Source organism: Exophiala mesophila (assembly GCF_000836275.1).
Source record: "Exophiala mesophila strain CBS 40295 unplaced genomic scaffold supercont1.4, whole genome shotgun sequence".
Classification (NCBI taxonomy): Eukaryota; Fungi; Ascomycota; class Eurotiomycetes; order Chaetothyriales; family Herpotrichiellaceae; genus Exophiala; species Exophiala mesophila.
The window spans coordinates 2,965,656-2,980,613 of NW_015622507.1; the positions used below are offsets into that span (position 1 = coordinate 2,965,656).

General features: G+C 49.7%; 3 protein-coding genes and 1 non-coding gene across 4 annotated transcripts; 3 read left to right on the forward strand and 1 right to left on the reverse strand.

Annotated features, from left to right (window-relative positions):
* Positions 1-820: 820 nt before the first annotated feature.
* PV10_06184 lies at positions 821-936 on the forward strand. The gene has a single exon (XR_001622117.1). It is a non-coding gene; the product is annotated as a 5S ribosomal RNA (ribosomal RNA).
* Positions 937-8,253: 7,317 nt separating this feature from the next.
* PV10_06185 (uncharacterized protein) lies at positions 8,254-9,729 on the reverse strand (the record flags this gene model as incomplete). The annotated part of the gene is made up of 2 exons (XM_016370952.1): positions 9,539-9,729; positions 8,254-9,383 (listed from the first exon to the last, which is right to left on the reverse strand). The coding sequence occupies exon 2, from the start codon at positions 9,268-9,270 to the stop codon at positions 8,254-8,256; it is 1,017 nt and encodes a 338-aa protein (XP_016223245.1). The 5' UTR covers positions 9,271-9,383; positions 9,539-9,729.
* A 1,049-nt stretch (positions 9,730-10,778) lies between these two features.
* PV10_06186 (uncharacterized protein) lies at positions 10,779-12,533 on the forward strand. The gene has a single exon (XM_016370953.1). It carries the CDS (start codon positions 10,935-10,937, stop codon positions 12,384-12,386), a length of 1,452 nt encoding a protein of 483 aa, XP_016223246.1. The 5' UTR covers positions 10,779-10,934; the 3' UTR covers positions 12,387-12,533.
* A 346-nt stretch (positions 12,534-12,879) lies between these two features.
* Positions 12,880-14,226, forward strand: PV10_06187 (uncharacterized protein; the record flags this gene model as incomplete). The annotated part of the gene is made up of 1 exon (XM_016370954.1): positions 12,880-14,226. One exon carries the CDS (start codon positions 12,880-12,882, stop codon positions 14,224-14,226), a length of 1,347 nt encoding a protein of 448 aa, XP_016223247.1.
* Between the last annotated feature and the right edge of the window lie 732 nt (positions 14,227-14,958).

Genomic DNA, 14,958 nt, shown 5'->3' on the forward strand with positions numbered 1-14,958 from the left:
CAAGGGATTTTTCAAATCAACCACAACACCAACCGTTTCCTCGCGCTGAAATGGACGCAATCACCACAGACCCGACTTATCCAGGGCTAGAAGGCCGTCCAGAGCTACCGGGCCATGACCACGGTCATTCGGAAGCCGGGGGTTCTAATCGCCTACATCAATAACATATCCCTTAACCTAGAACACATGAACCCTTGTAGGAACTATCCGTTACCGGCTCAGTGGTAGTCTCCTCGACTCGACCCTTGCATTCCCCACCCGTTTCGACCCATGGCGGGATATTCTCTATGACGACTGATGTATCTGCGATTTCATTATTGCAACTATTATACCTTTATCCTACATATACCAAGGCGCCCTGCAGGAGACATGGCAAGCCAAAAATGGCATTTAAGATAATGATAATCAACACACTGACCACACAGAGGAAAGTGAATGCCCAGATGTAGAATTTGAGCCAGAACTGGGCGTTTGTGACCTGCAAATACTGTTCTGAAATAGAGTAGAGAGATCTGTGAATAGTTACGATGTCGATACCTGAGATAGGCATTGGGGAAGCGGCATGCATACAACTTTGCTCTTGCTCACCATAGTAAAACAACGTTCAACATTTAACCCACACGCCCTCTTGCTGGCAATCAAAGACCATGTTGGAACAATATGGCTTGGTATAGCGGTGGACTGACAGAGGTACAAGAGGTTATATTCAGTCTATCCTGTTTGTGCACGGGCCGTGATATGGTGGGTCCCAACGACATCATTTTCTCATAGTCCCAAGATTTTGTGAATATATTTTATACTCCACAATTTCCTATCGCAATCGACCATAGGATATGGAAAACAGGGCTTCCCGTTCGCTCAGCCATACTTAAGCCATATGCCGGTCAGTTAGTACTAAAGTGGGTGACCATTTGGGAATCCTGGCTGTTGATTGTTTTTGTCATTTTGAGTAAATTCACCTTCTGCTCACATGATGCACTAATGCTTCATGTCTCTCTCAATGGGTGAGCCTGACATCTACCGGACACTCGGTCCGATTTTCAGCATAGATTACCTTCGATCTGTGTCTTTTTTTTGGTTACTACCAGGGTTGGGTGGGACCTGCCGCAAATCTCAGTTCCTTCGCCTTCGGAGTGCTCTCCAACCAACGTTGATTGACAGCCAATCAAATAGGAACGTGCCTGAATGGGTCTTTCCTCCATATGCATGTGCCTTCCTATTACAGACTCCTGTCCTTCTTCGTTCCATCAAATTTCAATCCCATTCGAATTTTTCTGACTCAAAGATGCCGTAAATTCGGCAGAGTAAAAAGATCTGGGGGCAATTCATGCCAAGTTATTAGACCATTCGCCTATTTATCAAGCATTCATCAAGCATTGCCACATGTCTGGGCATATCTTTTCTTTTCCCTGGCTGATATCCGTGCATAACTATCTGAACATAGGGAATAATCTCACCAGAATTTGTAGATCTAGACTTGGGGTGTGCATTAAACCTTATCATCGGTTATAGACCTTGTAGCTTTTGACGTAGGAGGGTCTGGTTCTTCACAGTTTCACGAGCACGTTGGCCAGAGCCTTCTCGTGATTTGACCACGATCAGATCATGAATCCGCGTCACGGGCTGGTGAACTCGCCCTAAGACGTTACTTCCAATCATTCCTGGTCTTGAAAAGTCGTATCAGAGGAACCACTCCTCAATGCGTTCACCACATGCTGTCTGCTTTGGCCTTCGCATCCACAATTTCTCTCATTCCAGCTTGTGCTTCAACGCCAATCCCACACTTCTCTTCTTTTGCCAGACCGTGCCTTTCTGTCCCGCTCTCATTCGTCTTCGCCAATCACCTACTCATCTGCGCTGCAACCCTCCCGCGAAGCCAGCCACGGAGCCTGCGCTCTCACTGAGTTAGCTCCCTCACAGCCGATCTCCACTCCCTCGCTGCTGACATTTTGCACAGGGCCAAGGGTATATGTAAGACGACTTCTGCAAGCCCATTGCCATATCCCTAATCTTCTTATTTCAGCCCAAGCCTTCTCCTCCCGTTGCTTAGGTGTCTTGGCCGTTGCCTCATCTTCAACGTTCAACCTCTCAGTCGATACTGTCGTTGCCGTTGCCGTTGCGTCCTCCATGGCGGCTCTCAAGACATCAGGCGGCAACGCTGCCTTCCACAATTTCCACAACGACTTCGCCCACATCCAAGACCCCAATGAGCGAAGAAGACTGGCACTGGCTGAGATCGACAAGGCCCCCTTTGGATGGTACCATGTCCGAGCTATCGTCGTCGCTGGTATTGGCTTCTTCACCGATGCCTACGACATCTTCGCCATCAACTTGGTAACCGCCATGTTGGGTGTCGTCTACTGGCAAAATGCCCCGACGAACCCTGGCAAGATCCCTTCCACTGCTGACACTGCCATCAAAGTAGCAACCTCTGGTGGCACCGTTCTCGGTCAAGTCGGCTTTGGATGGCTCGCTGACGTCGTGGGCCGGAAGAGAATGTATGGTCTCGAACTCATCCTCATCATTTTTGCCACTCTTGCACAAGCTCTTTCCTCCAGCTCCGCCGCTATCTCCATCGTTGGTCTTATCATCTTCTGGCGTGTCATGATGGGTATTGGCATTGGAGGAGACTATCCCCTCAGTTCCATAATAACCTCTGAGTAAGTCTCTAGAATTCGTTTCCCTTCTGATGTCTATATCTGACCATTGTCTAGATTCGCCACAACCAAGTGGAGAGGTGCCATGATGGGTTCCGTCTTTGCCATGCAGGGTATTGGTCAATTCACAGCGGCTATCGTTGCTCTTATCGTCACTACCGGCTTCAAAGAATCTCTCGAGACTGCAAAGACGGTCGACAGATGCGACGGTGTTTGTTTGTTAGCTGTCGACAAAATGTGGCGTGTTATCATTGGTTTCGGTGCAGTTCCGGGCTGTATCGCCCTCTACTTCCGTCTCACCATTCCTGAGACTCCTCGGTACACTTTTGACGTTGCCCGTGACACCGAGCGTGCTGTCGAAGATGTCAAGGCCTACAAGTCTGGTGCTCGCGAGGGCAAGCCTGACGAGGTTAGCCGAGCCGCCGTCCTTCAAGACTCGAGAGAGCGTTTGGCTGCTCCCAAAGCATCTTGGGCTGACTGTAGGTTCTTCTCCACCCGGCGATGCCCGTATGGCTATCGTAGCCAGATCCTCTTCTCTTGTTGACATACACTGACATGCCTGTCTAGTCTGGCGCCACTATAGCCAATGGAGGCACGGAAAAGTACTCCTCGGAACGGCTGGTTCGTGGTTCTTCCTTGACGTGGCCTTCTATGGTCTTGGCCTCAACAATTCGATCATTCTCAGTGCCATCGGCTATGCCAAGGGCAGTGATGTGTACTACATCTTCCGCAACACCGCCATTGGCAATTTGATCATTGTTTGCGCTGGCGCCATTCCTGGATACTGGGTGACTGTTGCAACTGTCGACACCATTGGCCGGAAGCCTATCCAGTTGATGGGATTCATCTTGCTCACCGTTCTCTTTGTTGTCATCGGGTTTGCATATCATCACCTGTCCGAAGGCGCACTTCTTGCCCTGTACGTCCTTTGTCAATTCTTCTTCAACTTTGGCCCCAATGCCACCACATTCATCGTACCTGGAGAATGCTTTCCAACTCGGTATCGCTCGACCTCTCATGGTCTGTCCGCGGCATCAGGCAAGGTTGGAGCCATTATTGCCCAGGTTGTTTTCGGTCCTCTGCGAACCAAGGGCCACCCAACGACTGCAAATCCATCTCCATGGCTCAACCACGTCATGCAGATCTTTGCCCTCTTCATGCTTTGCGGTATCTTCACTACCCTGTTGATCCCCGAGACCAAGCGCAAGACCCTGGAAGAGCTTGCTGGAGAAGTTCCCGGCACCCCCAACTATGACCCTGAGATGTCTGGTCACCGCAAGGCGTCATATGTCCCCCCTGGAGACGACGAAATTTCGCGCGAGACCAATGAATTGAATGAAAAGGCGGTGGTGTGAACTGAGGCCATCGTCCGGATGATGTCAGCGGGAGCGAGGATGGTTGCATCTGACAGTGGCCGATGCTACATTGGCATCTTGGAATTGGCATCTTGGAATCGCATTGTATAGTAAGCAACGATGAGAGAGGACGAAATTAGATACCTTTCAGGCCTCATCATCAAATATGATGTGGTTGGCTTTCATAAAACCAATTTTACCAACTGGCATAAATCTATGGCACACGTTAAACATTGGTCATCGCGGGTAGTTAGACCGCACAAGGATGAAACTTCATTGACAGCATTGTAGCTTTAGTGCTGAGAAGACATAAATTCATCGACATCAATACCAGTAACCCACCAGATGGAGGTAAGGGTCCTTGAAGGGGTAGATGGGTGGGAAGTAGGGAAGGAAAGGTAAAAGATGAGATCGATCGTGGTTCTACTTTGCTAGCTCGCTTGATTGACTTTTGCGCGAATGACAGACTTCAGATCAATCGTAGGTAACTACGTCAGAGTGTCAGGCCCTAGGGCCCTAAGTCAGGTGAGAGAAGTATCTGGGGCAAATTGTTCTATTGGAAGCTAGAAAACTCCAGGAGTCTATCGATGGTAACTGTGCTATATGTTTTTTGTGGATGGCAACCCGTATCACGTGTTGTTACTAATCACGTGATCATGTGGAAAAATCATCACGTGACACATAGTGTTTTTGTCTTATCAGGGCATATCAGTGAATCTCCTTTCTTGGTTTTGAAAGGAGATGACATTTGATATCGTTGCAACAGGCTCAACATGCATGGACAAAAGGCCCACTATATTCAGCTAAGTCTTTGTCATAATACAAGACCTTCTTCTACGCCTTAAGCTTTTGCCGTGCGGTTAATGCCCAACAACTCAGCGAGGCCGGCACGTTCCAAAGCGTCGATGACATCAAGATTGAGGCGAAGGACGTTGTGCTGTAGCGGAATCTGATAGTAAGGGATGGGTTGGACATTGAAGGTGGTGGTGTTGCCGACAACATCGATGGGCAGGATTCCATCTTTGTACTGGTTGAAGATGAAACCTAGCACGGCGGTCTGGTTGGTGACGGCGCGCAGCTCCATTGTATTGTTGCCGGGCGCCAGAATCATGTCGTTGATGGTCGCATTGCCCACCGGGGTGCCGTCTACAGACATGCTCAGCGTCACCGTGCCCAGTTGCACCGTCATCACTGTTGGGTTGGGGATCACGAGCGTTCCGTTGGCGTTGGACCCATCATCTTGGGGTGTCGTCAGGATGTTGAACTCGGTCACGTTGAACCCTTCCAGGTGGTTCAGTCCTATTTGAAGACACATGCTCAGTAAGTGAATTGCTCGTGTATATTGACAAAGAGGAGTGGGATGGACGCACCTTTCATCTTGATTTCCTTGTTGTAGTTGACATTGGTGTTGGGAAGACCGCCTTGCTTCAATCCACCCTTTCCTTTCAGGAAAATCGAATACTCCTCTGTGCCCAGCGTCGTCGCCACGTACTTGGTGTACTCGGTCAGGTCGGCGATTTGAACTCGCTGCGACACTTGGCTCTCCACACCGTCTCCAGCATCCATGGCGGGGATGTCAAGGTATGCGAATGGGACATCACTGTCGGGGAGTTGCAGCGATGCGTTGAATGCATCGAGCCTGGGATGATATTTCGAGTCGGTGTGAAACACTGTGGTCAGTTCCAGATCGAATGAGTCGGGAGCCGGATTGAAAAGTGACAAATTTATGACTTCCAGCTCCGACTTGTTGATCTCCTTCTGGGCAAGGTTGGGATATCCAACATATATGCTGTGATGGCATGAGCTGGTTGGCCTACTTGGATGAATCGCGACTGGGGCGACACCTACACAGGAAGAACGATGACGAGGACAACAATGATGAAGACGATAACGTGAATCCACCAGAATCGAGCACAATGTCGCTTGAGCTTCTGTCGAAATGTGGGTTTCTTGCCCGACTCGACGCCGTCGCTCTCGACATGGCTCGGCTCGGTCTCTTTGTTGATGTCGTTGGACATTGTTGACTGACGACTTGATGTTTGGAATGTGACTAGCACAACTCAGGCGGGAGAGCAGCCTAGGGTGTCTCTCGACAGAAGGACTAAGGACAGTGGCTGATATTGACACAGGTCAAATCGAAGTATCTCAACTCAAGTTTGCACAACTTACGAAGGACAGCGAAAATCAAGTACTTTACATTCGAAGCAAGCCAGTACTGGGGGGGACATTCAGGCCAACTAGAGAATCTCTTCCTGGTACTTTTGGGGGAATCAAGGATGTCTCCTTTGCCACATTCCAACCAATTGGAACCATGAAACCTGGGGTCTGCTGTCGTGTGACATGTCGTGCACCGTGCCATTTCGAATTTCTCGGGCCTTGGGGCATGGCCTCAAGTCGTACCAATTGCTTTCACATGCATGAATCCGAGCAAAAATCTGCAAACGAGGGCTCAAAACAGAGATGGTCAACAGCCACGCCGAGGAAGTTGGTCGGCCAAATCGAATCACATGCGCATTTTGCAACCGCGACTAAACCCAATGCCAGTACGTAAGGTCGCAACAGCGTCGAGTAGCAATCTAGATGTCTTATGTTGGTTGCAACAAAATCCGCGGGGTGCCGGCCATTGGCAGGCTTGCATAGAGACTTTTGGCAAGGAGCCTCGACGGGTAAAGACTGGAAGGCCAATGTCATTGCTCAAGAAAAGCCATTGACAAGGGACAATGCGCCTAGGGAGGTCCCGATTGGGAAGGGAAGGAAAGATCTTTAAGTCGGAAGTCAAGGAACATGGGACGTGAATTGTAACCCTTTCGCAAGACTCCCTGTCGCTTGAAGTCTGTAGGTTGACAACATCACCAATGGTCAATCAAGGTTTCGGCGCCTCTCCCTGAATTGACGCCCTCTCCGCGCCCGCTAATCTATTTCCAGTGCCTCGTCCGGGGATCGCCTCCGCAACCCACGCGCCAGAAAATACGGAGTGCAGCAACTCTAATTTGCCAAACTGGTCCCGGGGTTCCGAGGTCCCAGGACCTGGGGCTTCTCGTCCCTGGATGGCAGAACCGCTGATCCAAGTGGATGTCTGATTGAGTAATAACAATGGTGAGTGAGGTAAGTGGTCGATACCTACTCGTAGGTTCGCCATGACGCGAGAGAGCGGGCGTGCATCGACAATATCAAACTTTGACTAAAGGACAATCTATCCTACATCCGAGGCATCCAGAGAGAAACCTCCACTGGGATTTCGAGATCTACATTCATTCACCTCGACTTGTGGGACTACATCTGATGCGATTGAACACATGTGCGAAATTGATATCGGCTCCAGTACGACGAGTTGGGAATAAGGTATGCTACTGCCTACTTCTAGGTAACTCGATCAATATAGACCGAGAACGAATATAATATCAATGCAGAATCTCGAGGCCGGTGCAACAAGAAATCGTTCTGCACGTAAGAGCAAGTGCCTCGGTCACTTTTTGTCACATGCTAGAAATCATAATTCCGAGCTTCGATATCGAGCTCCCTGATCCCTGTTCAAGGATCTTGCCGGCCCTGGCAGATGTGGAAACTCCAGGTTCCCCAACAAGCTTCTGTACCTTGAGAATTCTCCGTAGAATCATCGACCAAGAATATAGAGTTGCGGGTCTCTGTCACTACACTGCAGTGCTACTGTGAAATCTCACTACCAACTTGCCTCGGTATAGCTGGACAGACCGCTCCTCCAACAAGGCTAGCGAACACTACCATAAGACTAGCGAGCACTACCATACCAGTATACTTACCTTACCCATCGAGGTTGATCATGGCATGCAGGTCACCGTAAAAGAAACTCGAATCAGCCGACAGGTGATGCCGACGATGCCCAGGGGCACAAAGAGACTAGCAGTGAATAGACAAATTGCTATTGGATATGGACGCGATCGAGTAGACTGCTCTCTCAAACATAACGAATCATAGTTTATGTAAATGTTCTTCTACACTGCCTCTATCATAGTCCTGCTCGCATGAGAATTATGTATCGTATGCACCCCAGAACAACAGGGGTAGCATATACGGCATAGGTACAATACATACCCGGTGCATCGCCTCTGCCCCTCAGATGTCGTCAAATCAAAACGGATTAAATTCTATCGCTTCATCGCATCGTCTATCAAGGTGTCATTCAACCCTATGGTTGGGTTGATGGTGAGTGCCCGACTAAGTAGTGCATCTAGTCTGGCGGGGGAGCTTCTTTTGTGACCCCACTACAATCCAAGCTTCTTGTTGGCATCCGAGTTCCCCTTCATTGCGATCTGCTTGATCTGCTCATCTGGAGGAAGAGCGTCAAAGGCGGCCTTATTTGCGTCCCACTGCCTGACACACTCGGCATCCCAGTTGCATTTCTCCACTTCCCCATAGACCGGGTGGTTGTAGCGAGGGTGCATAGCAGGCCACCCGGATGCATGATAGTGATGCTTCACAAGTGCCGTTTTCGCGTTGTGGTTACCCGAGTCTGAATGGCCCTGGCCTGCAGCAAAGGCTTCCACGGTGAGAACTAAAACATCTCCAACCAATTTCGACTCTCCCAAGTTATGGAAGTTGTCGAGCCATGTCACTGGGCGCTCGGCCTTCATCGACATATGGTCGAGAATCGCCTTGGTGAATGCTGAAGGACCAGTCCCGCTGATGACCTCGTCGAACCCAAGCTGGATTTCTGAGATTGGCACTTTCTGTTGCCTCGCGACCGAGTTAAGCCATTTGACAATGTCGTTGATCAGCATCATCATCACCGGCAACCGTGGCTTACTCATGAACGTCCACTGGCAGAAGGACTGCGACTTTTTTCCGAGAATACTGTGATTGTTGAACTCGGGCTGGTCAATTTCGATGCCGATCACCATATCCAATGATCGCTCGTCGTATCTATCGGGGATGAATCGAGGGATAGGCTTGAGCGCCTCAACATCAATGTCTGTATAGACGCCTCCTTCCACGTACATGACCAGATATCGTAGTAGATCCGCCTTGATGATCTTCAGTTGCAGGGAACGATATACTCGCACAATGTCCACCCTGTTGAAGCCGGACGGGCCGAAGTGTGTTTCGACATAATGAAGATCGTTCTGGTCCGTCAAGACTTCATATCGGTAGTCAGGGTTCTTCGCCGTCCATGTCTTTGCTGTCGTCAGATCTCTGGCCTCAAATCCTAATGGATCGACCTTCCACGTCTGCCAGATCTTCTTGGGGAAATGACCGGTTGCCAGTGTGGACTTGTATGACATTTCAGTGCTGCCATCTCCGAATGAGCCGGCGCTCGAGATGAGTAGAAGCACGATACAGGTCACCGCAAACACGGGGAGGAAACGCCGCACGTGACTCGCGCCGAACACGGGAGCTCCAGAATAAATCATCTGGTCAGCAATAGTAATGGTAAGAGGAAAAGTAGCGAGTGTAACGAGACGAGCGAATGACTTGCAAGGTTCAGAGGGAACGAGTGGATATACAGCACATAGTCTCCCCAGAGTCGAAACGAAAGACGATTCTTCTTACCTTGAGGTCGTCCAAGAAGAACCTTTTTCACTTTTTGTTCTCGGTGGCGGGTGATTGAGGAAAAGATTCTCCCAGAAATGTGCTAACCCGCCTATCTCCATCCTCGTTCCTGGTCTGGTGTGGTTGGGTCTGGCCTGGCGTCAATTGTGCCTGGATAATGTTGATACTTACTCGACCTATGGAGTACTTTGTGTCAATCGGTCGCCTCGGTATTCCGGATCACCAGCATCAAAAAGCCAAGGTCACTTCATGCACAGCTAGGCTGGTTTAGAGCAACAAGCTAAAAGCTTTGTGAGCGGAGCTCGATACTGTTTCGGGACCAGCGTCATGCATTTTACTTTGGACCTTTGCTAGCGCCCTCCGGGCCGACAACATCAGCACATCTTCTCGACGATGTGATGAGCTCCCCTCCTCAACTCCCTAGCTCTACGAAGACTATCCCTCCTCGGTATAATAACTGTCAAAGCTAGTAGTCTGATCAACAGTAGAAACTTGCAATTGGCGCAGTGAGTCTAGAGCTTATTCTCACCATTTGGGAGCCCCACTACAAATTCAAAGTCGACGAGTTTAATTCAGGTCCCACATTGACGAGGCATTGTCAAGATCGTGGGTCGCAGGCAATGTGTTCTAACATCTAGACCATGGAATGATCGACCTACGAGTATCTTGGTCTACGATAAGTCGCCTGTGCCTGCGCACCCATGATGCTTGTTCTAGCTGGCATCCTATCGAATCGCACCGTATCACCGATCCACTTCCGATATCGGTCGTGTCCGAACTCGGATGAACTACTGCCCTGGCACGCAAGGGCATTTATTCGCTATAACGCTTGTCACGACTTGACGGTTTGTGCAAAGTCCTAGATGGCATTGACAAAACCTGCACGTTCGCTTCGAAGCGATCCACCGTCGAACACCGCTTCTGGGATGGCTGGAAGCGACAATGTGAGACCCAAGGCACGAGTCTATCAAGTGGCGTCCCGCGGCGGCTCGGCGGTTACACACATATCCTTGCTATCCTGAGGTCAGATTCTTGTCTGTCCATGTGATATCGCTTCGGACGGATCGAGATTTTCCTTTTCCACCTTGCTTCTTCCCCTGCGACTGACATCACACCTTGCATTCGCCATACCTCGGACCCAACCTCTTCATACCCCATGTGATAATCGGATGAGGTGCTCTGGACTAGGAGCTCCTCACTGGAGCTTCAGCAACCTAGTCCCTGTCCACATTTATGCAGAGAAATCGGCTATTTGAGTCAAAGTCGTCAAAGATCGGACGTCTTAGGAACAGGCTGGGACCTTGCCTACGCCGGAAGAGCGACCCTCTCAGGATGATATATTCTAGCACTTGACAGACTTCCTTGCAGTTTCCGAATATTATGGCTCTTCCTCACAATGGCTAAGCAGCGCGAAGGACTACTGGGCCAGCATCAATGGAAACCCAAGAATCCAGATGCAAACACCCCCCAAATAGTTCGTCTCGCGAGATCCTGTAACAATTATGTTCGCCCTGCCTTCTTGACAAAGCCGAAATCAAACGGCAATGTGAGGCGCACTGCCTACTTGGATGGCCTTCGTGGCTTTGCTGCTCTCCTTGTCTACTGGCTTCACCATCAACTATGGGCCCACGAGTGTCTCAACGGTGCAGCGATCCTGCAAAATGCTTTTGGCTACAAAGGCCAGCATTATCTAGCGTGTCTGCCATTCATCCGTCTCTTCTTCACTGGTGGCCACTTTGCTGTGGTTGTCTTCTTCGTCCTTTCAGGCTATGTTCTATCGACGAAGCCTCTGGCTCTAATCCAGTCGGGCGACCTCCTCACCCTTGGCGACAACATCTCCTCTGCGCTTTTCAGGCGATGGATGCGCCTAAACATCCCAGTCATATGCACGACTTTTCTCTATATGGCATCATGGCACTTCTTCAAGTATCGAGTCGAGATGGAACCCAAGAACTCCTTCCGCGATGAACTGTGGTGGTGGTATTGCGAGCTCAAGAACTTCACCTTCGCCTGGCGCACAGGCGGCGAAATGTGGCTTACATACAATTATCACGCCTGGTCTATCCCCGTCGAGTTCAAAGGCTCTCTCACAATTTATACGACCTTGATGGCCATGTCGCGCTTTAAACGCAACGCTCGCCTAGGCTGTGAGGTCGTTCTCATCATATACTTTATGTATATCGCAGATGGCTGGTTCTGTGCGACATTTGTTGGAGGAATGTTCCTCTGCGATCTCGAGCTGTTGGCGGCACACGGCGATTTACCCAAAGCCGCCGGTCGCTTGAAGCCCTATAAAACCATCATCTTTTATACACTGTTTGCCATATCTCTCTATCTGGGAGGCATCCCCTCCAACACGGCAGATGTTCAAGACTTGAGAGATTCGCCAGGATGGCACTATCTGTCCTACTTGAAGCCTCAAGCAGTCTTTGACTACAAGTGGTTCTACTTGTTCTGGGCAGCAATGTTTCTTGTCGCTTCAGCTGGGCATATTACATGGCTTAAATCTTTCTTTGAGCTGCCCTTCAACCAGTACCTTGGGCGAATCTCCTTCGCATTCTACTTGGTGCATGGGCCAGTACTATGGATTCTTGGGGACAGAATATACTGTGCTGTGGGATGGTCTCGAGAGGGCCATGCTGTGAGCATGCCCAGCTGGATCAACCTGTTTCCCATCACAAAAGCAGGCCCACTAGGATTGGAGGTCAGCTTTCTCCTTCCTCACTTGATAATTCTACCTGTCACGCTCTGGACGGCTGAGGTGGCCACCACCTTGTTCGACGAACCCAGCGTCAAACTATCGCAGTGGCTGTATGGAAAGATGCTGTCTGCGCCAAATAAAGCATGACGAATAACGGAGAAATGGAAATTAGATGATACTAACAAACATTAATGCCGGTCCCATCACGGGCTAGCAGTATAGACGAAATCACAACTGAGCCACGTAGGTTGTAGGCAGCCTAAGGGCATAATGAATAGCTAGAATTTAAACCTACTCCATATAACAGGTGATGGTAAATACCTCGTAGATCGCTGCCCGGGGAGAGCTCTGCCTCGGTTTTGCAAGCGGAAATCCATGCACCCGTGTTCATTAGGTATCCAGGTGATAGTACTCATCAACGAGGAGACTAAGCAAGGATTCTCTCACCAGCCTCTCTGCAAACCTGCTTCTCCACTCTATCTGCATGCTTGACATCGCCACCTCTTTCTCGTTCTGGATTATGTCCTGGAGACATACTCTTCTTCCCTTTTTTAAGGAAATTCCTCTCTTGCACCGGCTTTCACCCAAAAGTTCAGGCATCCTGAATACCGATGATTTGACTTCCCCGATCTTGCACAAAATGCTCGTCACACAGAAAAAGCGCCTAACGCTCTTGATTTCGATTGTCTTAGTCTTCGTGACTATTTCCGTGGTGCTGGCAGGAGGCTGGATAAAGCTGCCGCATCGCTTGCAGTCAAGTGGTCTCTGGCCTCATCGGTCCCCAATCGACGATAAGCCGTTCAGCAATGAGAAACCAGGCGTACCAGAATCTCACATCGAACTCTTCTCGGCGTCAAACAAGAAGGGCAGATATTTCGAAATCTCATTCGGAGGTGAGGAAGCGTTGAATCCAAGCATTATTCCGCATCCAGTCTCCAAAGACGTCTGGATAATCACGGCTCAAAAGTCCAAGCACACGAGCGAGAACTCGGTTTGGTTTGCTGAAATTGTTTGCAATGCAAAGTTCAACCGCAAAGGCATCCTCAGTTGCATCGATACTCCTACCAATCTCCCTGTCGCTGCAACCGACGGGGACAACTGTGAGGGCCCCTTTGCTTTGATGAGTCTAAATGTCGGCCCTCACGATGCTAGGGCATTCTATGGGCCACGACGCCCATACTTGGTCTACGGCTCAAATTCTGGGTACACATGTTTTGGACAATGGATTCAAGACTTCAGAATGCTTATGGACTGGGAAGGTCCATCTATGGGGGACATAGACTTTAAATTCGGCACAGAGCTTCAGAGGCCAGCACCTTTCAATGCACTCGAAAAGAATTTTTTCGTCTTCTGGGACAAGAATGGAGACATATACGTCCATCACGATATGGCACCAACTCGAGCGTTTGCCCGTCTGCACTCTGACGGGTCAGTCGGACCAGATCTTGCGCCATTGGCTCTGCAAAACGACAACAAATGTGTGGCAGAGTATCTCCCAAGTATTGCACCACACCTGGAGTCTATCCACCAAGCGACTAATTCGCTTTCAATTACACTGTGTGCAAGATCTGATCCTTCGTGCGAGCCCGACGACTCCAACACTTTCATCCTGACCATTATCCAACACAAAACCTTTTACGCTTTTCACAGCGTGTATGAACCATACCCTGTGCTTTTCCACCGCACTGCTCCGTTCCACATTTTTGCCATCTCTCGGAAACCATTGTGGTACCATGGACGGGCAAAGCAGGGAGAGGCCAGGAACCCAAACCTCAAAGGGAGTGCATCAGGCCATGCACAGCCGTGGAACCAGACGGAGATGATGTACACCACATCCATCGCCTGGAAAACTCACGGCCAGAAATATCACGGGTACATAGATGACCAGGTCTTCATCGGTTTCGGTATTGAGGATAAAGGGACAGGCGGAATTGATGTCCCAGCGAGTGCTCTGCTCTCCGACTATGGTCTTTGTTCTGTGCTATAATCATCAGAACAACTACCTCCGACCGTACCAGCATGGTCCTTTCCTGGATATCCTGTGTCACCATTCTTGACACGACGCCGAAGTTTAACTCCCACTTCATTGCTGTGTCAACAAAACTCGCTGATAAAAGTGGCACGATGCTCGACTTGTGTGCAACCCATCTCTCGGAGGGGTGCATGATGGCCCAAAGAATCAGAGTCAAAGTGAACTTCGATGTTCTGCATTCCTCTCACCGCCCATGTTGATAAGGCACATTCGAACAACGAGGAATGAACTAATTCTTTTTGCCACACAACGTTCAAGAGCAGCCAGTTGCGCTGTCGTTACATCTTGGATGCGGCATCATTGATAAGTGTGGCCAGTCCCACGTGGACGTACTGCTTTGGCCTCGTTGAGCTGCTGTTGTGTGACCTTTGAGGCAAGGGGCTGAACACAACACGCTGGCTGCAGCAGATACTCGGAGACCTTCATCATCTTTTGTCCTGATATGTGGGTCTTGTAATCTACTGACCAGTCAATCGCCCTCATCGGTACAGCCATTTGGCAAGCCACAAAGTGTCATGCACCTAGACGTGTAAACAAATCTTGCCCCTAACTCGACTATACATCTGCAGAGGAATCTCTTGATCAACCACAATGTCTCACACAGCTTAACAGATGGTACACAGGACCTCGACTTGGCCGGAACGATCTTGTCACCTCGTGGAGACGAATCAACTTTCAGGGTGAGCT